Source organism: Urocampus carinirostris, chromosome 2 (genome assembly GCF_059441175.1).
Source record: "Urocampus carinirostris isolate Australia breed hairy pipefish chromosome 2, RoL_Ucar_1.0, whole genome shotgun sequence".
Classification (NCBI taxonomy): domain Eukaryota; kingdom Metazoa; phylum Chordata; class Actinopteri; order Syngnathiformes; family Syngnathidae; genus Urocampus; species Urocampus carinirostris.
In genome coordinates, this window is record NC_142350.1 from 55,287,191 (window position 1) to 55,314,000 (window position 26,810).

Below are 26,810 nucleotides of genomic sequence, written 5' to 3' on the forward strand. Positions count from 1 at the left end.
AGGAGCAATCCAATGTTCATTGAGGTAAAGCAAAAAAGGTAGAATGCAGTATTTACATGTTAATCCAAAGCGATTTTTGAAGCAATTTTCACACTCGTTTTTACACAAAAATCAGCCGAAATACAGTGAGAATTTCTATCAAATATCTGACTAATATGCTCTTTTCTACCTCCTTGTGTAGCAGAATTCAGTGTCAAAATAATCTGACTTTGGTGAAGTAACCTGTAGTGAAAAGATAAACCTTACAGTGTTTCTTCTTTCCTGCTTTTTTCCACAAGGCTGATTAGACAATGATTAGATCCAATAAAAGAGTGCTGGTTAACGTGGTTAACGTTTGACAGAGGAACTTGAAGCTCACATCAGAGTTACACCCGGAGCGACCGGCTGGATCTCTCCGGAGAAAGGTACGTCCGAGCAGGTCTCCATACACTTAAGGTTTAATTTGTTTAAAATATGTTGTTTTTAGAGTGTTTCTTTGTCATTTTTTTCCTGGCAGAGGCCTTTTCTTGTGTGCGTTGTCAATCGTTTCTCGAGCATGACCTTGTCTGTTTGCATAGGTTAAGGATAAGAAGAAATTTTATTGATTGGAGAAAAGAAAGATTTGGAATCAGCTAACTCGTTTTGATCAATGCTCCCACGTGTCGTTTCCAAGTCCTTTTCCATTTCATTAAGTTGTTTTAAAGAATTTAGTGAATTCATATTATACAAAAATCCAAAAAAGTGTTAATTATGGTGTTTGAAGAGCATTTGTGGAAAATACAGCGTTTAGTTCATTTGCACTGTTTTCAACCAGGAAAGGACAAATAAAGGCTCGTCTTTGGAAAAGAAGAAGAGATGTTTAAAAGGAAAACATGTATCGTATGAGTTATTAAATATAAAGTGTCAAAAGTGGGTGTGTTTTAAACTAAAAAGGTCATTAGCTACAACTCAATGTCACCTTCACTCTTGTCGATCAGGTCACTTCCCTCTTCATAGTGCGACTTGAGTCATGCTCATGTGTAGTACAGTATTGTCAAGTCAAGTTATGTTTATTCGTAGCGTTTAATCACAATAAGTCTCAAAGGGCTGCACACACAATACAGAGACCTCATCTTCATGAAATATAGGTAATAACAGAATGTTCTGTTGTGTTTAAGCCTAGCTCTAAACAGTTCCACTGACATTGCAGAGCAAGTCTCAGAGATAAACTTCTTTCCTTGAGCAATGTGGATGTTATGTTCGCCAGACTTTATCAGGGACCAAAAACGCTTCTGTAAAAATTGTGAACTTGTAAAAACCATGTTTATTTAACCACAATTCATGTTTTGACTGCTCGTTTTTAGTAACATAACACAATTTCTTTTAAGAAACTTATCTGCTAGCAGGGTTGGGTAGGGTAACTTTAACTGGATTACTTTCAATTACTTTTGGATTACTCTAATACCAAATATGCTAATAAAAGACAAAAGAAACTAAATATGAATAAAATGATGACTCACAACACGTGGTAAGCTTTCTCTCCTGGCTTTGATCTCTTTGGTCTCCGGCAAAACTAACATAAAATGCGACAGAAACAAAATGAAAATAAATCCAAACAGCTTGCCAACATCATTTTTGCCGTTCCATGTATTCCGTTACTCCCCAAGCCTGCACAAAATTTACTCATTTTATCCATATTTAGTTTCTTTTGTCTCTTATTAGCATATTTGGTATTGGAGTAATCCAAAAGTAATTGAAAGTAATCAAGTTAAAGTAACCCTACCCAACCCTGTCTGCTAGTATCTGATTTCAAAATGGATGCCTGAAATTAGCTACGTAGAAAAAAAGAACAATTGAGGATGGAAAGGAAGTTAAAATCAATTATCTTCAAAAGGCATATTTGTGTTTGTGGTATGTCAATTTAAGCAGAAAAATTCTACCCATTTTTTAAACCATCGTTGCTACTGATGCTACATTTCACGTCTGTAGGAACTCTGAGATTTCTGTCCTACCCCTGTATACACTGAGTAGCAAAAAATAATAATGACCAAAAATAATAATGTCATACAGTCTTATCTGTGCTTACTGTGATAGAAGTTCTAAGAAGTAGCCATCTTTGGTTTTTACAAAGGCTTTGAATTTGGAACTTACAGTACACGACTTTCCTCGAATGCAGCGTACAGGTGAAAAAAAGGTGCGTCCCGATTGGTCAACATACTAACCCTTTAAGCTCAGGGCCACATGGTGGAAAATTCTCACGTGGGCCGTACGAGTAAATTAATGGCATAAAGGGTGTGCCTTAGTTGAAGGGCTGGGGGTCATTTCAGAGGCTCACATTTAAATTATGATTCAGGGATGTAAGATTTGATTATAAAACGATTATTGAGGGTTCTTTCCCTCAATATATTTTTCCTTCGTTAAGATTCGATGTCTTGCAGTGTTTATCAACCGTGCATTTGTAAAAAAAAATGCAAAACAACAATTTAATCCATTTCCACTACAGTTTATTTAAGTTGAGGAAACGATTGAAGACTGGAAATTGAAAATAAAAATAGTGTACAAATACTAATTTAAATCATTAATTATATGATGTACAAAACTTTCAGCCTATTTAAAAAAATGTTTATTAAATTGTTTACTTGAATATTGGAATTTTACTGTTATATTTCATATCTATGGTAGAAAGGAGCTAAAGCTTCTCTAAACTTCTGGAAAGACATCGAAGTACAATATATATAAATGTTTTTCATATGCCTTAAAAAGCTCATCAATGACTTTTATTCCAAGTGAAATAAAATCAAGATGGGTTACTCAACGTTCTCTGGTTGATTAATGGTAGTCAACAAATACAGCTACAATGGGTGCTTTTTGACTGCCGCCTGGCTTTGGCGACATCAGGTGGACATGTTTAAAACTTCAAGTCATTGTTTGACATGATGCAAGTCATTGTCTCGTGTTTCTCTCAGCATTGTCTCACGGGCTGCATAAAATGATTTGTTAGGCCACACTTGGCCTGCAGGCCATGAGTTTGACACCTGTGCTATAATGATATATATTTTTACAACTTAAATAAGAAAAACAGAAGAATAAAGAGAATGTATGTTCGGTTGAACGAAATAAGAAAAAGCTTATGTACTCCGGATTTCAATTTTCAAAGGACCATGTAAAAAAATCTGATTAAAAAACATAACAAGGCACATAATTTAGACCAAATTGTCAGGACCAGAACGGAAACAGGACCCACTCGCGTAACGTTTCTCACAAGTTTTATTAGGAAGAAGGGAAAGGATGGCACACGCGATGCAGTGATCGCTGGTCGCGGGGAGCAGGTTGCTGTGAACGCAGAAGTGGGACTTGCGTGGCGAGCGATGGCGGTGTCGGGAACGGAAAAAACGGGTCAGTAGCCGGGATAGAAGAGCAAAAACGTGGTCGGGATCGGAAACAAGTCGAAAGCCAGGAGAGGAGAGTAGACGTGGTCGAGATCAAAAATGGATCGTTATTTGGGACGGGAGAACAGATGTGGTCGAGATCAAAAATGGATCGTTATTTGGGACGGGAAAACAGATGTGGTTGAGATCAAAACAGGTCATAGCGGGAGACAAACAGGAGCAAAAAACGTGACGGGCGAAAAAGGGCTTACCGTGTAAAAACAGAGATTCACAGACAGACTGACAAAGGGGGACTAACAGGACAGAGTTTGAATACTGACAGGAAGCCAATCTGTCAACAAGCTGCAGCTGGCGCCACACAGGCGGGGCCAATTGGGCGCCATGGCAACCGTGACACAAATATGATCAAATATGGCAGAGAATATTTTTTATTCAAATGCACCTCCGCATAACCTGACTTCCAGTTTTGATAATTTGGGTGGACATTTGGTGAATATATATGTCACAAAAAAGTCAAAATATTTGGACTTTTTTCTCATTTTTCTAGAATTGATGTCTGTGTTTCAACTTGGTGCTTATTAAGTTGCTTAAATTACTCAGTGTTGGCAATCTGGACTTTAAAAAACGATACAAAGTCAGCTGGGAAAGAAATCTTGGGGATAAAACATTTTTTTAATGTGCGTCCGGTAAACATTTTCACTGCTAACATTGACTGAGTCATTTTACCTAATTTTACTCCAAGATTCAATCATTTGTTTCTATTTTTATTTTTCAAGGAACTGATTGTCTTTTTTACCCATCTAGTTATTTATTCATTTTAATACACAAATAGTTGGAATAAAGACACAAAAATACACAAAATGCAAAGTCTTTTACCAAACCAAAAGCCTTTGAGGCTTTAAAATGTCATAAAAGTCAAGTCAAGTCATCACAAGAGGTCTCAAAAAACTACAGACTATTATGACACCGTCCCCTGATCTAAAACCTACATGAGGGCAGGGAAAAACTCAAAACCTCAACATGAGAAAAATGAAGAAACCTTGAGAAGGGACCGCACATGAGGTAATCCACCTTCCAGGATGACCAGGCTGCAAGGGATGTTGCAATACACATATATGAGATATAAGCTATAGAATAGAAGTGTGTTCTAAGCCTAGATTTAAACAGTTCCACTGAGGTTGCAGATCCAATCTCAGAGGGCAGAGCATTTCACAGCACCAGGGCCCGAATGCAGAACGCTCTCCGTCCTGCGGATTTCTTCTTGGCTCTTGGGATCACTAGAACACTAGCATTTTTCAAACAAAGGCTCCGAGGATGAACATAGGGGAAATTAAATATGAAAGATATGAGGGGGCAAAGGACGTAAAGACATCGCCACCAAGTTTAGAATATCAAAGACGTGATCTAATGTATATTGTACATTTTTTTCCCCGGTGATTAAAGATCTTGTTTCCGTAGTACAGTGGTTAGCACACTCACCTAACATGCAAAAGGTGCTCGGTTGGGAACATTTGTTGGCCTGGAGAGAGATGGGCAACACCCAGTATTGTCACAAAAAAGGTATTCTTTAGGGCCAACAGGGTTGGGTAGGGTTACTTTAACTGGATTACTTTCAATTACTTTTGGATTACTCCAATACCAAATATGCTAATAAAAGAAACTAAATATGAATAAAATAATGACTCACAACATGTGGTAAGCTTTCTCTCCTGGCTTTGATCTCTTTGATCTCCGGCAAAACTACCATAAAATGCCACAGAAACAAAATGAAAATAAATCCAAACAGCTTGCCGACATCATTTTTGCCGTTCCATGTGTTCCGTTACTCCCCAAGCCTGCACAAAATTGAGTAATTTTATTCATATTTAGTTTCTTTTGTCTTTTATTAGCATATTTGGTATTGGAGTAATCCAAAAGTAATTGAAAATAATCCAGTTAAAGTAACCCTACCCAACCCTGAGGGCCAAGGTTCGTTCTTTCTTAAGAGCAGGATGACGCTTTACACCGAGAAACAACGGTGACCAGACGAGGAAGGTGCTGTATCTGAGTCTGATCAGGAGGCTTCTCCTGCTCCTACTAACCATGTTTTACATGGCGGAGATTACCCTACCTAAAAAAATGCTTGGGGGAACTGTTACCCGTGTATAGTTAAAACTTAAAAAATCAAATATGGAGGAGGGGTCACCCAAGTGGCCTTGACAGCAACAGGCAAGACAGAAACAAAGTCCCAAATTGATTTTCTTCAAGAACTACAAATTCAGATGTATTTTTTCTAAAAAAAAAAAAATACTTCATAAACCTTATATTAATCTTCAGCCTGAACTGATCTCCTTGTTTATCCGCAGACTGTGATGATGACTCCCATGGTGCATCTGTGTCTTCTGGCACTCCTGCTCGGCCATGTGAGTACATTGCATATTCATAAGAAAATGTCCAAACACACGCCAGCCCTCTCGGAATCGGTCTCCGTTTCCTGTTGAATGTGACTCACGGCTGAATCAGCCAAGCGAAAAATTGTTCTTTGTCCCGTCCGGTCGTATAAGAAAAGTTTTTCCATGAGTTATCAATCAATAACTGAACTTACTACTTGGGTCCTTGACGTGTCAGAGTTGCAGTCAAATGCTGCTTATTTCACTATGTCCTCTGTTTGTTGTTTTTTTGCAATCACAGTTGATGTTTTTTTTCCCATTGAATATTTGTTGTATTACAGTAATCCCTCGATTATCGCGGTTAATGGGGACCGAGACCACCCGCGAAGTAGCGGCGCCCCCCTCAAAAATGCTTAAAAAAAACGTATACAGGTGTAACCGCGGTGTACCTGTCCCACCAAAGATCCCCATTCACGCTGGACTGGATGATGAGGTTTTTATCACAGTTTCTGCAAATGAAATGAGTCACAACATTAACTTCTCTGCCGGCTTTGATCTCTTTGATCTCGTTGGCACCTCACTCTGTAGACTGCCCAAAGCATATCAAAGAGCTTTCTTTTCAATTTACATAAAAGACATTTTAGAATATCACAATACATTTTTACATCCATCGTATAGGTGTTTTTTAACGTTTACAATGAATTCAACATATTTTTCTTTAGTCTGAATTTTAACCAACATCATCCTTTTTATATATATGAGAAAATAGAAATAAGAACATTAATGAGCATAAAAACGGATACAATTAACCTGCAAATGAAATGAGTCACAACATTAGCTTCTCTGCTGGCTTTGATCTCTTTGATCTCTACAAGGGGAATTAACATTTTAGTACAACCGAAACAAAATGAAAATAAATCCTAACAGCTTGACAACATCAATCACATTACTGTGCATGTTGAGAGATTTGTCGGTTGTGGTTATAATGTTTAAAATTAACTTTTTTTTGTGGAGCACCAAAAGATGTGTCTTACCGTTGGCACCTCGCTGGGTAGACTGCCAACAAAACCCCGCCTTCCGGTCACGTGTCAAAAGCCAAACCAAACCCTACCCCATACCAGCAGGTGGCACTTTTGGACTCATCATTGCAGGACACTTACCAAAAACTATACACATATTTCAATAAAACAAAAGTTATTTTTACACCCATTACACAGGTATACAGTATACCTCCTCCGCCATTGAACTGAAGTGATCGCTGGCATGATGGCAAGGAGTTATTGGGTGACTCATCCAGAACTCTTCACACTGGAACTGAATGTACCAAAACATGACCCACAAGTGTAGCCATGTCTTACATCATCAATTTACACGGAATAGGACTGCGGCGAAACCACTACGAACCATTCAGTATGATCGTATTAACCGCTCTCAACCACATGCAGCCATCGCAACTTATTTCGCTTGTTAACGCTACCGGTTACATATTGAAAATAAAAACAGTGAAAATGTGATATTTGATGAGTGTTTGTGAAGCGTTTTGGGAAACAACAGTTAAAAAAATGGTCTGTGTTCATTTTAATGAAAGTGAAAGCGCTACCTTATGACAATAACAACATACTTTAGCTGGCGGCTTCGAACGGCTTTTACAACAAATAAACGAAACTACACACAATTTGCAGTGTTTAGGTAGTACAAACAACCGCTCGCTTTTGGTATAATAAAGTCAAATTTGAGATGAAATGTGACAGAAGAGAACATACTTATGTCGGGTCGCCAAATTCCTCCATGATAAACAGCGCCACAGAAGAAGGAGGTGAGGTGGGAGGAGTTGAAGGAGGGGGTGAGCAAAGCAGCAATGACTAAGCATTGTTTCAGGGCCTCCCCCTCCCCTTCACAATAAGAGTGTCCACACCGTGTCCTCAGTTGACATAAGCTCGCGCTTGCTCAAGTCAATAAATGCTTTTATTGAGAAGGTAAGGTATATTATTGCTCTGAACTCGCAAAAGTGGAACCGCGAACTAGCGAGGTTCCACTGTACCTTAAATCCCGAATTACAGCGCATACCTGATTAAAAGCCGCAAGCTCAAATTTAAGAAAGAAACCATACTTTGTTTTTGTACAATCCTCACCGGATTTTAAGTTGCATAAATTTGCCCAAAAATGAACTCATTCACGTCCATTTCTTACGTTCTTAGTTATCAAAGTCAGATGTAACGGACTGCACACCTTTCAAAACATTTGACTCATCAGTCCACAGAAAGCTCCTTCAAAAGTCTTGAGGATAATCAAGATGCTTTGTTGCAAATGTGACACGTCCCTTTGTGTTCTTTGGTGTCAGCAGGGGTTTTCGCCTGGGAACGCCATTTTTGGCAAGTGTCTTTCTTATAGTGGAGTCATGAACACTGATCCTAATTGAGGCCAGCGAGGCATGCAGTTACTTGGATATTAATCGAGGATTATTTGTTACCTCTTGGACGAGCTGTCGTCGCACACTTGGAGTTGGTGGACCACTCCTGGGAAGGTTTGCCACTGTTTCCAATTTTTCCATTTGTGGATATTGGCTCTGACAGTGGTTTGCTGGAGCGGTCACGGTTGCCATGGCACCCAATTAGTCCATGCCATGTGGAGCCAGGTTCTGTCACGGTTGCCACCGCGCCCAATTGGCCCCGCCCATGGACACCAGCTGAAACGCGTTGACAGATAGTACTTAAACGCTGTCCTTTGAGTCGTTTGTTGTCGAAGCGTCTGCAAAACTCATGTTAAACTCCGCCTGTGAATCCCTGTTTTGCCTGTGTGTTTTGCTCTTGTTTTGTCAAGCCCTGTGAATCTCAGTTTTTGCCTGTGTTTTGCCCCTGTTTTGTCCTCACCCTGAGCTGTTTGATTTTGACCACTCATGGCGATCAATCTACTTCCGCGACCAACGATCCACGGATCGAGTGTGCGCTTATTCCTCTTCTACCCAATACACTGTGAGTAACGTTACGCGATTGGGTTCTCCTTCCTGTTTCCTGTTCTGGTTCGTGACAGGAAAGCTACAGTCTTGGCTTTGTGACCATTGGTTTTGTGACCTTTCTCAGACTTAAATGTCTTTTCATCCATCTTAAATATTTTTCCAATGCGTCACCTGAGAATCCAATACACTTTGTGTCCACATCTGTTGTGTGCAAAGTTCGCACGATCAGTGCAAACAAAAACAATACTTAAGCACCACTGCCCCCTATCATAGTGAAGGTGCAACTGCAAATTGTTCTAAAAAAACAAAAACATGTTCCCGAGGTCACACCCCCTTGACAAAGCTTTTTGCCTTTTTGAGGTTTCTGGGTATCCGTAGCAGCAAGATGTCGGTCAATCATGTAATCACCTTCCAGTGGAGCTTCATGTTATGTAAAATAAATGTTTAAAAAAACATGTATGTTTATTTGACAGTTCATGTATTTTTGCTTATTATTCAAATCAATAGTATATATCTTTTTTAACATAAGGTGTTTTTTTGCCACTAGGAGGCTTTAATCAGAGATCTCCACCCCTTTCCAAGCTCTGAGCTACTTTTGTTTCTAATACACTACACTACAGTCTGCATTTATATAGCGCATTTCAAGTCACTAAAGACCTCCCAAAGCACTTCACAATGTGCTTTACACTTACCCATTCACACACATTCACACACCAATAGCAGTGTCAGCCATGGATGGCAACTACCAGGTTATCCAGAGCATTAGGGATTCAGTGTCTGGCCCAAGGACACTTCGACATATAACCGGGAATCGAACCTGCAACCTCTTGATCCCAAGACAATCATGTTTTAACTAGACCATTCTATTACAAGATTTATTAGTGCAAACAGGGTTACATAGTCTCAGTCAACGACAAAAAATAATTTTACTAGAAAATCACAATACCCATTCACACACACTCACACACCAACAGCAGTGTCAGCCATGCATGGTGACTACCTGCTTATCGGGGGCATTAAGTATTCAGTGTCTTGCCCAAGGACACTTCGACATATAACACAAAGGAGCCGGGAATCGAACCTGGGACATCTTGATCCCAAGACGATCATGTCGTTACCATTCTATTACAAGATTTATTAGTGCAAATAGGGTTACATAGACTCAGTCAACGACAACAAATAATTTTACTAGAAAAGCACAATGATCCAGCACTGATGAGCTATTTTCAGTACACATCCGCAGCCACCCTAGCTGGGGCCCGTGGTCACCTCGTTGGAGACCCCTGCTCTAAATAATATACAACTGAATGTGATGTTTTGAACACGTTTTTAACAACATGATCAAAATCCATTATTCCCTTTCGATGACGTTAGACGAATAATCGGAACACCGTTTGATTCTGATACCTTGCTCTCATTCCCAACCTATTCTAGGCTGCCGGGTCGGGCCTGGAGCACAAGAAACTCGCTTTTGAGAACGCAGCATTGGAAGTGCAAGAGGGCACACCTGTTCCCTTCACCATCTGCCAGGTATAACACATACATCTAAGTCACAGGTGCCAAACAGGCGGCCCGCGGGCCGGATCAGGCCCGCTAAGGGATTGAATCCGGCCCGCGAGACGACACTCAGAGAAGTGCAAGAGAAAAACAAGCTTCAGGTTGAAATAGGTCAACTTGATGTTGCCAAAGCCAGGTGCCTCTCACAAAGACACTGTACTTGTATTTCTTTCTCCCTCTCTCTCACTCTCTCTCCCTCTTTCTTTTCCACCCCTTTTTTCCCACTCTGTCTCTTTCACTCTCTGTATCTCTCTTTTTCTCTTCCTTTGTTGCTCTTTGTCTCTCTCTCTCTCTCTGTCTTTTAACCTCTTTTGCTCTAACTTCCTTTTTTGATTTTCTCTCTTTTCTCTTTCTCTCTTTCTACCCTTCGCGCTTTCTTTTGTCTTTTCTCTCCATCTGTCTTTCTATTTCTCTTTGGATTTCTTTCTTCCTCTCCCTTTCTTTTCACCCTCTCTCATGACTTTTTATCTTTTGTTTCTCACGCTCTCTCCCTCTCTCTCTTTTTCTTTCTTTGTCCCGCCCTCTTTCTCTTATTGCTTTATCTCTCTTTTTCTTTCTCTTTAATCTACTAGTCCGGCCCCCGACAGAATGTTTGTTCTATCGTGTGGCCCCCGAGTTTGACACCCCTGATCTAAGTAGTTCAAGACATTTAATGTTGATTTTGGGTTCAGTTTCAAGTGAAGCATCCTAGCGTGAACGCTTTCCGGCTGCGAGGCGAAGGTGGAGACGCCATCAAGATTACAGAAGACGGTTGGCTCTATCTGGAAAAAACTCTGGATTGGTCGCGGAAAAACATCTACGTTTTTGAGGTAACAGCCGTTTTGGAGCTTATAAACAGTGTTGGGAATAATTAACCGCGTTGTTTTTCTAGTAATGGGGCATTCTTGTCAGAACCAGAACAGGAGGAGGACCCAGATGCGTAACGTTTACTCACAAGTTTATTGAGAAATAGAGGAAAACAAACACAGCAATCAGGTGCAAACGAGCAAAACGTGTCGATAGCCGGAGCGGGGGATCAGAGCGTGGTCGGTGGTCAAAAACGGGTCGTTAGCTGGAGCGGGAGATCAGAGCATGGTCAAAGAGAACAAAACGGGTCGATAGCCGGGGAATCAGGAACAGTGGTCTACGGGTTTAAAAACGGGACCGACGGGAGCCAAAGTGCTTGCCTTGCGAATGCAGAGGTTCGCTGATGGACTGACAGGGAGTGACTGGGTATAAATAGCTCAGTAGCCTAGATGGTAGTGTGCCCGCTTTGAGACTGGGAGGTCGCTGGTTCGCGCCTCGGCCGAGACATACCTAATTGGTATAATGGCGGCGCCCTCTGTTGGCTGCGGCTGCATCGACTCGCTACAACGGGTCAGGTGTATCGACATTTCGTTCTGTGTACATTGTTACAAAGAATGACAATACAAAGGAAATTATTATTATTATTATTAAATAGGAGAGGAGTTAATCAGGCAACAAGCAGCAGCTGACGCCAAACGAGCGGGCACAGGTGAGGGCAAAGAGTAATCATGATAGGTCTAACTCATTATTTTTTCTGCCGTTACAACGTCGTCATCGTCACTGACGGTCAAAAACGGTTTGTTCCTTTGAATAGAGTGGTTTTCCGCTCTTTTCTGTCTTTTTGGATCATGTCACCATTTAAGATAGTGACTAACATATACTAAGTTAGCAATTACGAACATAGTTTTTAATTGCGCCGAAAGAAAAGGCGGATGACGGCTGGTGCGGCAACCGGCTCATGTCGTTTACGAACGAAACGGCTTTGTGTGTCAGGACCAGAACGGAAACAGGACCCACTTGCGTAATGTTTACCACAAGATTTATTGATGGAACGAGGAAGGGCTGCACCCACGATCCGCTGTTCGCTCTCAAACTCGGCTTGAGATCCGAACACGGGAGTGGATCTTCGGTAGCGATCGATGGCGGTGTCAGAGGCGGAAAACTGGTCGGTAGCCGGGACTGGAAGAGAAAGACGAGGTCGGGTTCGGAAACGAGTCGTAAGCCGGGATGGGAGAGCAGACGTGGTCGGGATCAAATAGGGGTCGTGAGTTGGGACGGGAGAGCAGACGCGGTCGAGATAAAAAAGGTCGTAGCAGGAGACAAACAGGAACAAATAACGGTGCAGGCGTGAGTAAGGGTCGAAAAGGGCTTGCCTAGTATACACTGAGATTCGCAGACAGACTGACAACAGGGGATTGACAGGACTGCTTTCAAATACTGACAGGGAGCCAATCAGAACCCGCTGCAGTTGCCGCCAAATGAGCGGGCACAGGTGATTCTCATCAGTAATCATGACATTGTGAGTGGGAGCTACCTACCAATCGAGAGTCAGTTCCCTCCGAGACGCTTTTCTTCCTGTTGACTTTTGTTGAGTATAAAAAAAGTTTAAATTGTTTTGTAAATTATCGTTTTGTTTGTAGATTTATGAATATTTTGATTTATGCTTTCAATGTTTTTCAAGGTTAACGATTAAGTTTTAATTTTTTAAATATAGTGCTTAAAACAGGGACCTCGTATAATATTTTGCTTTCATCCTGAAAACAAACAAAAAATATTAGTATTGAATTATTACACAAATACTACTACAGTAATACTATTATACAAAATGCTATTACAGAGTTATTACTCCAAAAATACTACAAAAAGACAACTACAGTAGCATTACAAAAATATTAAAGAAATATGACAAAATTACTACTATGGAAATACTACAAAAATACTACAAAAATACTGCTTTGGAAATACATTAATTATACTTCTACTGAAATACAAAAAAATATAAATGCATGATACTATAATATGAAAAACTACTAGAAAAATACTACTAAAATAAGTTTATAACAGAAATGCTGCAAATTACACCTATAGCGATACTACAAAATTTCTCCCGCGGAAATATCACAAAAATACTACAACAATAAAACTACAGTAGCACTGTACTACAAAAATACTACAGAAATACTACAAACATTCTTATATGGACATATGGACAAAACTCAACAGAGACAGTACAAAAGGACCAAAAAATAATACTACAGTAATACTTCAAAAATACTATAATCATAAAGCGGGTAATACAAAAATACTATGAAAATACTACAGATATACAACAAAAAATCTACTTTCAAAATACAACAAAAGTACTTCAGAAATACTACAAAAATAGTACAAAAAAAACACAGTAACCCCACAAAAACTACAAAACTTCAATAAAAATCCGACTTCAGAAATACAAAAAAACTACTTCTGTAATACTGTAACTACTGTAATACTTCATAACTAAATGACAAATGAAGTGCTTGAAACAGGGACCTAATATACTATTTTGCTGTAGTTGTTGTCAAAACAAATTTGATGAAACTAATCTACTTAAAAAGAAGTAGAACATGTCACATGCAGCCCCCGATTTGAAATAGTTGTAGAACATGGAATGAGTTTTAGTAGGTATAGAAATAATCAAGTAATAGGAGGCCCCCAAATCTAATTTTGCTTAGGGTCCCATGAAGACTTGGGCCGGTCCTGAGTATGTGCTGTATTTGTGCTGAGCATTCGCATATGCAGAGTGAGGCACACAATTCTCTTGCCTCATGGCAGAGGACCACAGGGCAATGGAATAAGTGATAGTATTAGTAAACGTACAGCAAGTAAACCCCTCCAGTCATTTTCTTTGTCGTTGCCTGGACTGTTTTTTATAACGGAAAATTACTTATCGATAGATTATTTTACTCAAAAGAACCAGCGCAAAGACTTAAGACCTAAAAAGTATTACTTTCTTGCTCTGCCAATCAAAAGATGAATAAGATATAGGTTCATTTATTTATAAATGTGACTGTGCCTCACCAGAATCAATCCTCACCAAGCATCACTAGAAAAAAGCATTGTGGGAGGTAATTCAGCTAATCGCAATTTGACATTATTATTATGCTGTGACACAATCCAAAAGCAGACAATATTACCACGACTGATAGCGGAAAGAAATCTTAAGAGACGTAACTCGCAGTTTTATGCGTATATACTACAAAGTTTACATTTTGCAAATTTTTGGGCACACTAAATAATTTCTTGACGATGTCATATAGTGGGGAAAATGCCATAAAGATGCGTTGTCGCCTCTAGGTGGATGCGTTACAAGACGGCGATGTCGTGGAGAATCCGATCACCGTGACCCTCAAAGTATTGGATGTCAACAACCACGCCCCATATTTCAACCAGACCCACTACACCGCATTGGTCCGAGAAAATTCGCCAGAAGGTGCGTGCTTTGATACATTTGACGTCACGCGCATCTCTGAATGTAAACAGTCGGCCATGTTGGATGGGTCCGCCAGACGTGACTTTTGATGTATACACGGTTCTTTAATTAATTTGTCGGACGTTCAAATGAAAGAGGAACGAGTTTTTTGTGACTATACAGTTTAATTCTAAATATTGTTAGCTTCTGAGTGGTGGTCAGAGCAAGTTCCTGACTTAGTAATTAGCCCTTCAGAGATTTTGGGGGAAGTCCTTAGGAAAAATATTGATCTGTTTTCCGGCCAAAGGTAGCTTCAAAGGCAAGGTTCGTTCGGGTGCTTTTAATCCTTGAAAATTGAGTTTTAAGATTGTGTTTTCGTAGATTGAAATGGGCTTGAATTTTACGTAAAGTCAAGTCATGTTTACTTGTAAGTGCTTGTAAATGCTTGACATTGTCGCCATGTTTCTCAAAAAGTCCCCTTCAAAATGATGCTGACACTGCTCTCTGGTGGCTTCACTTTACCTTTCTTCTTCGCTTTTGATTAACTGCAGCTGCCTTTAGTTTGTATGGAAAACCAATGCCAGCTGCATTCCTTTTAAATTCTACACCTAAACAGGCCACTGTGAAACGTGTATTGAATGAACGAATGAATGAAAATTTTATTTCGAACATTAAAATAAAAACAGAACAAAAACAATGACTCAACAACAAAATAATGTTACATAATATGTTCTAAAAGGGGTAGCAAGAAGCAGATGCTTATAATCCCTACCCCTTCATCCTCCCTATTAAATACACCAATGATAAGCACAACAATAGTAATAATATTAATAATGACAGTTATGATATAGCAATAGCAACAATAACAACAAAGTTAACCATAGTTGTAGACCTTCTATTCCCAATCTCTCGTATCACTCATACCCCATTTTCTTCAACTCTGTATTCCGCCAGCAATGTTTTTCTGTATTTAAATTTGAACACGTGAATAGTTGGACATTGTTTGATCTCGTCTTGTAAATTGTTCCAAAGTTTGACTCCTCACACAGACACACACATACTTTTCCTGGTTGTCCTAACCTTTGGGATTATAAATTTAGTGCAAGAATAATGAATCAATTGCAAAATTTTAAGGCAGCCTTCCCCAATGGTAAATTATAATGGGAAGAACTTCCTGCAACTGGGCAGCACGGCGGCGCAGTGGTTAGCGCTTGTGCGGCACAGTTCATGTCATGGGAACCTGTCGTGGGTTCAAATCCAGCTCCAGGCTTCCTGTGCGGAGTTTGTGTGTTCTCCCCGTGCTTGCGTGATATATTAGTGGATCAGCAAAAAACATAATTTACACCAGATTTCTGGAGAAATTGGAAAAATGGCTATGAAAGTCTTTCAAAACTGCTTAAATTTGCCCATGAAAAATTCGTATGAACCCATAAAAGAATACCAAGAGTGTCCCTGAAACTCTGGCCAAAAAGATTGCACCTTCATCCGGTGAGTGGAGGGCATGAGATCGAACCTCCTGTGTGGAGTTTGCATGTTCTCTCCGTGCTTGCGTGGGTTTCCTCCGGGCACTCCGGTTTCCTCCCACATTCCAAAAACATGCATGTCAGGTTAATTGGCCAGTTCAAATTGTCCCTAGGTTTGAATGAGCGATTGTCTGTCCCTATGTGCCCTGCGACTACCTGGCAACCAGTTGAAGGTGTCCCCTGCCCACTGCCCGAAGATAGCTGGGATGGGCTCCAGCACCCCTGCGACCCTACTGAGGATAAGCGTCTAGTCAAGTCAAATTGATTTATATAGCCCTTAATCACAAAAAATGTCTCAAAGGACTGCACAGGATTACAATGACACAATTACCTGATCTTAAACCAGCAAAAAGAGAAACCTTGAGAAAGGGACCTCACAAGTGGTATCCCCCTTTCAGGATGACTAGGATGAATTATTTAGCAATACAGTACACAAACATAGTAAACACTAGGTAACATGTTGAAAATTTGTCCGTAAAGTGCATGACAGCAGCGACGCCCCCAGCCTGTAAATTAGTCCAGAAAGTCTATGACGGCCACGACGTAGCTTCCCATCTCTGCCAGCTGGTCCATGCAGGCATTCACATGCTTCAGGTCAAACGCTGGTCCGCTGACTCATCTCAGATAATGCAGATAATGGATGGATGGATGGATGGATGGATGGACCCCTGGCGATGGCCCGGGCACGCTAAAATGCCATGCTTATGATAATTTGCCCTTTGCTGGCTAAAACAAGTCCTAGAGATTGCCTTCTTTGAACCTTAACCCCTACACCACAGGCTTATGGGTCTTGTTTGCATAGTAATTATCATTTGCTGTTGTAATTTATCCCGGTACGTTTAACGACAGCCAAACTAGAGCTCTGATCACCATATTTCGAAAGTCAATCACAATAATAATGAGGTAAACTTACATCTATCCAGCATGGCCGCCACTACTCTGGTTGCCCAGACGTTGCTAACATGTTTAGGAACTATCTATATAATTCCGGAAAGCCGATTTTCTTAACTTGAACTCTGACCCCGGTGTTCTCGTTTCAGGGGTCCCGTTCACCCGGGTTTTTGCACTGGACGAAGACGACCCCGCCACGCCCAACGCTCAATTGACGTACAGCCTGGTCAGCCAGATCCCCAACCGCCACGACACACTGCTTTTCCAGGTGGATCCGGTCACTGGCGAGATCTCCGCCACTGAGCAAGGTTCGGACTTGGCCCCGCCCCTGCGTTTCGACACGTGCGGAGGGCCAGAAATCAATCATCTCTGGTCTTAATCTGGCAGCACAGAGTGAAAGCAGATGATTCAGATCATTTTGTGCGGGCGAGATTAGCGCAGATTGGTGGCAGATTGCCCGAATGTGTCGCGTGAGATTGCGGGTGTGTGATTGCTTTTAGGCAGGCGGCACGTGATTTCGAAAAAACTAGTCGCATCTGCGTGAATGCCACTCATTTCATACATTAGAGTCCTTTTTTTAGTTGTTTTTTTGTGCATTAAAGTACTGAAGTATCGCCTTTTAGGTATGTTGCTAAACGTATACTTGGGCTTCCGTTTTGAAATGAGCATTTTTGTTCAGGCAAACATGATGAAGACCTGTCAACCTCAGCCAGTAGTCGCTTTATTAAAGGTGTGGTGCGTCGTTTAAATTGTCCTTAAAAAGTTGAAAGTCGTACAGTACAGTGGAACCTCGGTTCTCGACCGTAATCCGTTCCAGAACCCTGTTCGAAAACCCATTTGTTCGATCACCGAAATCATTTTTCCCATTAAAAACAATGTAAATCGTTTTAATCCGTTCCAACACCCTGAATGTTTAGCTTGAATGTAAACTTAAAGCTAACCCAGGCTAATCGTACGTTCGCGTTATCATAATCTTCCGTACGAAAGATTACGCTAACATGAACGTGTAAGAATAAAAAAAAGGATAAAGAAAAGAATTATGAATAGGATTTCTTACCTTTGTGGTGGTCAGCAGAAGGCGCAGGTGGAGTAGTTGTACGCACTACTTTTCTTTTTTCACCTGTAGCAACTTTGCTGCTTGCACTGACTTTCTTCGGAGACATAATTAGGGGCTAAAAGACTTCGTACACCTATATTAAAAGCGAAAGCAAAACGAAGCACGTCCGCACGCGATAACAGTTGGTCAGGAAAAGAGCGATCTACACCCGTACGCCGCTCAGCATCACACCCTAGCGTACCCACTCACGCATGACCGGCGTTAGAACTCCGATTTTTTGACCGAACAGCGAAGCAAGAATTTCTCGAAATTTTTGGTCGGACTCCGATTTGTTCGAACTGAGAGGCGTTCGAAAACCGAGGTTCCACTGTATTAGGATTTGATGCACATCCCCAGGGATTTTTGTTGGTGTAGCCTGAAAGTGATAAATGTAAGAAAAGGCCTGTTTCAGAAACTACTCAAACCCCGAAAAATATATTAAAAAAAATAAGAGTTTATTAGTGCAGTACTCGAGGTGACTGAGGCTATGGTCACGACGTTCAGCCAGGAGATGGCAGCAGAGAGTACCAAAATTTACAAGTTGCGGACACCGCCTATAATGATTGCAATTTCCCTCAGTGAGTGGAAGTTGAGTGAGTGAGCAAGTGAATGAGTGAGGGAGGGAAGGATGGAGGGATTAAGTAAATAAGTCAGTGAGTGAGTGAGGGAGGGAGGTTGGTTGGCAGGGAGGGACGGAGGGAGGGAAGGTTCGAATGAGTGAATGAGATTTTTATGACTATTTCAGTGTGGCTTGTACAAAATAAACCTTACAAACACAATGCAGCGCCTTTTTAATCACTATAAACTATGTAGAATAAAAACAAAGATAATTTGTGCGAACAAGTTTTTTTTTTATTTACCAAGTAAAAAACACAAGCAGTGTATTTATTTCCCGTACAAAAATATCATATGGCGTACACAATTTGTAATGAACCAAAACTGTATATGTCAGAACCAGAACGGCAGTAGAACCCAGATGCGTAACATGATCATATATAATGTTATTATTATAAATATAATATTTCAAAGTAAAATAATACATACATAAAGGTTTACGTAAACATACCTGGGGGAAAATAACTAAATACAACTGAACAGTGCTTTTTTAAAAAATATTTGGCATATGTTGAGAGGATCAACAGTGTAATGTTTGAGAATTATAAAGTCTTTAAAAAGTTTGAATATACAATTTCTATATGAGGAGAAAAAATTATTGTCAATTGAAACAATGCAATATGGTGTATACTAATGACAGAATATTAAATTAAACCAAATACTGTATAAATATGCTTATGGAATAAAGATATTGACGAGACAACAATCAAAGTATACCTAATTTTGCATGTAAATTAGTGTGTATTTGTATTTTTTTTAAAAAAGGTAAAATAAGCAATTCTTAAATTACTAGTCAAAATTTGTCACGGATCAGACAGACGAGGACCCCAATTGCGTCACGTTAAGAAAGTTTATTTAGGGATGGGGGAAACGGGAGAGTGGGTCTTGGAGTGAAGAGAAATCTCAAAGTGGAGATTTGGGACTACCTTTAAGGAAGATGGCTTGAAAGTTTGAACGAAGAGGAAACTGAGCAACAAGGTTGGTGTGGCAGGTCTTGGAGTAGGTAAGACACGAGTCTGGAAACCCGGGGCAGAAGTGAAGGCAGAAGGGTCAAACAGGTCTAGGTTCAGAGTCAGAATCGCAGACAAACAGGTTCCGGGTGTAGGCTTTTCAGACGATCTGACAAAGGTAGGCTGTGAGAAAGGGCTTTAAATACAGAGCTTCATTGGCAGGGAATTCAGAACAGCTGGTGGTAAACGAGAACAGACAGGTGGAACAGATCAGGGTGCAGTGACGGAGCAGGGAGGTGATTGGTGCCGGTTACCGGTGGTAAATGACCAATACATATTTACACAATACATTTTTATAATTATTATCATAATTTTACTTACATCCACATACCTGTCAACATGTGCGTTTTTGGCGTACGAAGTACGTTTATTATGCATTTTAAGACGTGTACGACGTACAAGAAAATCTGTACGGAAAAACGCAAATTTGTCAATGATGGGTACCATCCGGTATACACCGACTATCACCAAACGGCAAATCAATCAAGTCAGTTCGCTGCGGTAGCCTCTATCCTTGGTATCGTTTTTTTTTTGTTGCAAACTAAGCGAGCCGTTTGATGCTACTGTGCACATGCGTCTGCCACCTGGGGATATCCCATCATGCATCATTCCGTGGTAGTTGTGTAGTGAATGCAAGTCCGTCTCTTTTTAGTGAACCGGCTTTTTCGGCTCAACTCATTAAAGAGAGCCGGCTCTCAAATGGCTCACTTGCTTTGATTTAATTAACATTATATATGATATAAGGAAACACATGTACAATATAACATACTAAACTGCATAAATAAACACGTTTGAAAAAAAAAATATGGAGTAAGATTATTTTGTATTTTGTAAAGGAAAATACAAAATTTTGTAAGGGCATGGAGCCCTGGAGCTTAATAGGTATGCATCTATCAATCCATTCATCTTCAGTAGGGTCACAAAGGGGGTATGTATATTATGAATCACCTTAGAAATGAGATTTATTTAATTTACTTTATAACAACTTAACCATGATAAACATGAAAAGGTAAATTTGTGTCAGTCTTCAAGACCTTACAAGATTAATTTCTCAAAAAGATCTGGCGTTACAGTGTTTCATAGTGACAACAGTTATGTTTGAGGTTGTTCTTGGAGAAAGCGAGAATATTTTCTGAAATAATTCTACTCATAGTTCTTGATTCTACCTTTGTGGCTCAGGTGAGAAACTGCTGAATGCTGGAGTCACAATCCAGTTCGCCAGAGGTGAAGAACGCAGCTCCGACTCCCTCAAAGCTAAATTTAGCGACTACTGCCCTTCGCCAACCGTCCCCTTTGAACAAAACCCCTTCTTCACCTGCGTAGAGAGAGCAGGTATGTGTCCAGCCTCCAATTGAAGTCCATTCAAACCCTGGTTCACCTTCGATCTTCTGCTCTTTCTGTAGAGATGAGACGCAGCAACCTGAACCCCCTGGAGGACCCGGACTACACCCTCATCGTGAAGGTCCACGACATGGGAGGCGCGTCGGAGATGGCGCTGAGCGGCAACACGCGGGTGCACATCGCGGTGCAGCCCAACTTGTGGGTCAACCCTGGCAAGATCCTCATCCAGGAGCACATGGAAGGAATCTACCCACGATTGATTACAAAGGTGGGGAAGAGGAGGTAGCATTCGTGTCACGAAACGGAACGGGACTGTCTTGAAACGGGTCGGGAAGCAGGTACCGTATTTTCACGACTATAAGGCGCACCGGGTTATAGGGCGCACCCCGAAAAAATAGTTTTTGGCCCTATATTTGACATACATAAGACGCACCGGATTATAAGGCGCTACAATGGGAACGTCGACAAAACAGTCAGATAGTTTAGTCCAACTTATTATCCCCTTAACATTCCGAAAGGTTGCAAAGAAGCAAATACGTGTCTCAGACATGTACGGAAACAGTGTCTGTACGATGTCACCAATCACTCAAATGCATCGTTCCAAAAATCATTTGGAAGGTTAAAGTCTTGGGATTCAAAAAATGCCAAACATTCCTTAGTTTCTATTTTCTTTTTCGCTCGGAACTTTACTGTGCATATGACAATAAACACTTGGAATTGTGTTTAATTTAAAAATAGACACTCCATTCCATCCATTATCTGCATCGCTTATCACAGAAACATCGAGTTCAGTCTGAAACAAGATACAGGGAAAATATTTAGCCAGAGTAGCTCACCGAAGTCGTTGTGTTCAATAATAATGTGTAGCCATGGTCCTCTTATATCCGTGAGTTTAGTAAATCCAGGAGAATAAAATACAAATACAGAATAGTAAAAAATGCTTTCTGTATGCCGTCAACCACGTGCTATACACATTCATCTTTTTCGGCCAATTGCAGGCTTTGTTTTGCAGTTTAAGCCTATGCCAGCCTGTAAATGATAAAAAGGATCCGCCCCTTGACCTCCGAATAACTTTAGCCAATAGTGATCGATTCAAATGGTGATTGACACATTGGTTAGCCAATGAAACGCCGGTAAATAAATCCCAGCATACACCGCGGACAACTTGGCGTTCGGGGGAAAATCTAGTCGGCGGATGCAAGTTAGTTGGAAGACTTTGCAACTTAATATTGATCCATAAATAAGGCGCACTGTATTATAAGGCGCATGGTCAGCTTTTGAAAAAAATAAAGGCTTTTAGGTGCGCCTTATAGTGCGGAAAATACGGTAGTTGGAACTCATTTGCGTAGACGATCTGTCACTTTAATCGAGAAAGAAAAGTTGTCCAACACACAAACGGACCGAAAACAAAACAAAGCAGGCTCAAATGCAGGCAAAACTACAGACAAGACATTTAACGGGATTAAACAGAATTTGCAGGAATCTCTCAGAATGTTACACCGAAGTGCAACAAAGTCCAACAAGCACAACAAGGATAAACAGGTATCAAACAGGCATGAACAGGTTTTCAACAAGGGTAAACAACGGTCTGGCCAAGGGCAGTTCCAAAAGGCGCGTTTAAGTACCCATAGGAGTAATCAGGAAAATGCAGGTCAGCCGGTGTCAAGGGGCGGGGCCAGCTGGGCGCCATGACAACCGTGCAGGACATGACAATAGGTCAGTGACGTGGGTTTAAGTTCGTGTCTAGTGAGGCTCAGTCAGATTTACAAATAAATGGACCTAATTTCTTATTTATCATCTGAATGTCAGAGCAAGAAAGTAATACATAAACTGAAGCATAAAGAAAAACAACTTTGATGCCTTCCCTTACCCAGAAATGAAGTCTATTTCTTTTTGAATAAACCATCCATTCATCGGTGTTCCTCCATTATGAAAAAAAGTCTATGCAACAAAAAAAAAAAAAACTCATTGGATGGTTTGACGTACATACTAGTAATAATTGTTTGGGATTGAGGTGTGTGCCAAATAAGAATCCATGGTCTCTCCATCGCCCTCTGCCATAAGGTAAGAGAATTGCGTGGCTCTCTCTGCAACTGCTGGCGCTCAGCATAGTAAAATATTACGTACAGAAGCTTCCCGACTTACGAACGAGATAACGGACGATCGTTCGTCAGTTAAATTTGTTCGTAAGTTGCTTAAGGTTTGTATATGTAACCTGTAATGTTTTGTACTAAAAAAATAAAACATTTCATAAAATAATACGCTCTATAAAGATAAATAAAGTTGGGTTTAACTTACTTTTGGAAGATGCGCTTCAAGAGGTCCTCCTCCGTGGTAGACAGTGGACGAAAAAAAAGCGATCCAACCATTTTTTCAACTGCATCAAGCTTTCTTATTCCATTTTCATTTCCAAAGAAACGGCTCACCTTTTCTTTACACTTTACACTAACCATATTGAATGGATGCACAAGATATTAAACAATAAAAATGTCAAAGTTCTTTGCGCTGGAAATAGTATAGACATGGACAGTCATACCTGTCAACCAGAACGTTTTTGCCGTACAAAGTACGTTTATTATGCATTTTAAGACGTGTACGAGGTACGAGAAAATCTGTACGGAAAAACGCAAATTTCTCAATGATGGGTACCATCCAGTATACACCGACTATGACGAAACGGCAAATCAATCAAGCCAAACGAGTTCGCCGCGGTAGCCTCTATCTCGGTATCGGTGTTTTTCGTTGCAAACGAAGCGAGCGGTTTGATGATACTGTGCGTATGCGTCTGCTGCCTGGGGATTTCCCATCATGCATCATTCCGAAAAAATATGGTGCAAGCAGGGTTGGGTAGGGTTACTTTAACTTGATTACTTTCAATTACTTTTGGATTACTCTAATACCAAATATGCTAATAAAAGACAAAAGAAACTAAATATGAATAAAATGACTAAATTTTTTGTATGCTTGGGGAGTAACGGAACACATGGAACGGCAGAAATGATGTTGGCAAGCTGTTTGGATTTATTTTCATTTTGTTTGTGTCGCATTTTATGTTAGTTTTGCCGGAGATCAAAGAGATCAAAGCCAGGAGAGAAAGCTTACCACGTGTTGTGAGTCATAATTATATTCATATTTAGTTTCTTTTGTCTTTTATTAGCATATTTGCTATTGGAGTAATCCAAAAGTAATTGAAAGTCATCAAGTTAAAGTAACCCTACCCAACCCTGGGTGTAATATTAGTTTGTATTTTTCAAAGGAAAATACGACAGTTTGTACGGGCATAGAGCCGTGGAGGTTGACAGGTATGGACAGTATAGAATGTTTACACACCAACTAGGAAGAGGAAGCGTATTTTTTTACTTCATGGTGGATGCTGGGTGAACTCTCACAGCGCCACCACACGCCGGTAGCGGCGAAAAGAAGCACTACAGTACTGTCCTGTACTCGGGAAAAGGTGGACACAATACAAATAATAACTTGTTTTTCAACATCCCCCAAAAAATGTTCGTATCTACCAAGTCGAATGGTCGTTAGTAGGGGAGCGTCTGTACTATTTGTATGATAAGGTTAAACTTTAGTAGCCACTCAAAATAGGGAGAGAAGACATCTGTTGATGGGCAGCACGGCGGTGCAGTGGTTAGCGCGTGTGCGGCACAGTTCTAAGGTCTTGGGAACCTCCTGTGTGAGTTTAAATCCAGCTACCGGACTTCCTGTGCGGAGTTTGTATGTTCTCCCCGTGCTTGCGTGGGTTTCCTCCGGGCACTCCGGTTTCCTCCCACATTCCAAAGACATGCATTTCAGGTGGATTGGCCGGTCCAAATTGTCCTTAGGTGTGAATGCGCGAGCGAGTTGTCTGTCCCTGTGTGCCCTCCGATTGGCTGGCAACCCGTTCAGGGTGTCCCCTGCCCACTGCCCGATGATTGCTGGGATGGGCTCCAGCACCCCCGCGACCCTACTGAGGATAAGCGGTGCAGCTAATGAGACGAGATGAGATGAGACATCTGTTGATTTCAAACTTGCAAGGAGAACAGGGGAGAAAACCTCAGATATTAGGTTCCAACCTGTTCTAAACGCCCTCTCCCGAGCTCTTTCTTTTTATTAAATCTCCTAAGTTACAAAAGCCAATCTGCCTTAGAGGGTGTGAAAATCAAAGAACAACAACATGACTGGACGATAGTGACAATGATGTAAACAGTTCATACTGGCGAAAAACAGTGCGCAATAATCATCAAAATAACAAACTGGCGTCCTTTGCAATCTCTTTTGCATGTCTCCAAAATCAAAAGCCAGAAAAAAACGTATTGTATTAATTATACTTTTAAGATCATGTGAAAATTCAGCGATTTTGAACAAAAACAATCCAAAAATTGTGAAGTTATATACGAAAGCATTGAATAAATACAACCATTTATTACATTTTTAATTTTACATTTCTACTGCACCTCATGGATGTTGCACTTCTGTTCTGGTTCTAGGTCCAATCCAATGAACCCAGAGCCAACTACAGACTGGTGCAGAAGGAACGGGAGATGAAGTTCCCCTTCCAGATCACGCAGGATGGAGACATTCTTCTTACAGAAGAACTGGACAGGGAAGAGAAGGACATGGTAAAGACAAAGACTAAATCAGCATAGTGTTAAACTACATTAGATAATGTAATGTGATTATAATCGGCGTTGTTTTACATTTGTATGATTATTTCTCTTTCCATCTTGGTTCTGAATTAAAAATCGGTCAGGACGTAATATCCTATGGGAACAAATGTCCATTGGGAAATTCTTGAATCTATCGAATGGTTGTTAGGAAGTATAAATATTAAAGTGTACCGTTTACCAAATTGTTCGAATTAGTGACTCCATTAACCAAACACAACCTGCATTCTCCTAACAATGCGCGCTCGTTTCTTGATGGGAAAAGAAGACAAGAATAGCCGACTTTTCACACGGGGGCAGATTTAATTTCTTACATAATTTAACTAAGTGAACTCCATCGAATTAGCCAAATTAGTCGAATTAGTGTCGCTCGAGTCTCTGTCAAGCCTTCTCTCTCGATCTACCCTCTCATCTTCTGAAGTTCTTCTCCCGGCTCACGTTTTTTTTCCCCACATGCTTGTGTACCGGCTCCTCCCATGGGCGCGACCGGAAAGCCCCCCACCTGGGCTCCACCATCCCGGAGAAGAGCGTCGCTATGTCTGTCCTTGTGCGTCGGGCCTTCTCCGTCAGAGTCCTGTTATCGAAATTCCCCAGCCAAAACATTCCACATTTGGAACGGCTTGACCTGAAGCTCACTTTTTGTGTACTCCATAAATGTAACTTGTATTCAATCGTACAAAATCCTCTATAGTAAAATGTACAAAATCCTTCATGGTCTACCCCCTCAAAATAGTACTTAATGGATTGCTAATTCAAACTGCTTTAACCGCTTATATTTCCATAGTAATCATCTCATCACTTTAATATTCCTAATGTTGACATTGAGATCTGACTGGTCATGTTTTAGTACATCCTAGTGGTGATGGCTGAGGATGACTACGGGAACCAGGTGGATCCACCTATGGAGATCCAAGTGGTGGTGGAGGACATCAACGACAACGCGCCCTTTTGCGACCAAGCGGAGAGTGTTTTTGAAGTACAGGAGGACGAGCCAGCAGGTGAGAGCTCCATCTTTTTGTTCTTGTTGTCAAGGTTAAAACTTGTGATTGTAATAGAAAGAAGAAAGGTACACACTGTGAGACGGAAATTTAGGTTTTTGATGGCCCCTTCCATCGAAGGTGCGTGCTTCCAGGATCGGCTCAAGGAGGAACACCTTCCGCCTCTTGTTGTGGAAGCTGGATAATAACTAATGATAAGTATGTTGGCATCTGGCGAA

General features: G+C 40.7%; 1 protein-coding gene across 1 annotated transcript in view; it reads left to right on the forward strand.

Annotated features, from left to right (window-relative positions):
* Nucleotides 1-352: 352 nt before the first annotated feature.
* cdh17 (cadherin 17, LI cadherin (liver-intestine)) overlaps nt 353-26,810 on the forward strand; it is a 40,992-nt gene continuing 14,534 nt past the window's right edge. Inside the window, exons 1-10 of the mRNA XM_088327201.1 lie at nt 353-404; nt 5,693-5,749; nt 10,107-10,202; nt 10,901-11,038; nt 14,352-14,487; nt 17,030-17,188; nt 20,781-20,933; nt 21,005-21,210; nt 25,418-25,549; nt 26,442-26,592. Of these exons, the coding sequence (XP_088183327.1) occupies nt 5,699-5,749; nt 10,107-10,202; nt 10,901-11,038; nt 14,352-14,487; nt 17,030-17,188; nt 20,781-20,933; nt 21,005-21,210; nt 25,418-25,549; nt 26,442-26,592 (1,222 nt within the window). The 5' untranslated portion in view covers nt 353-404; nt 5,693-5,698. The remainder of the gene's footprint in view (nt 405-5,692; nt 5,750-10,106; nt 10,203-10,900; nt 11,039-14,351; nt 14,488-17,029; nt 17,189-20,780; nt 20,934-21,004; nt 21,211-25,417; nt 25,550-26,441; nt 26,593-26,810) is intronic.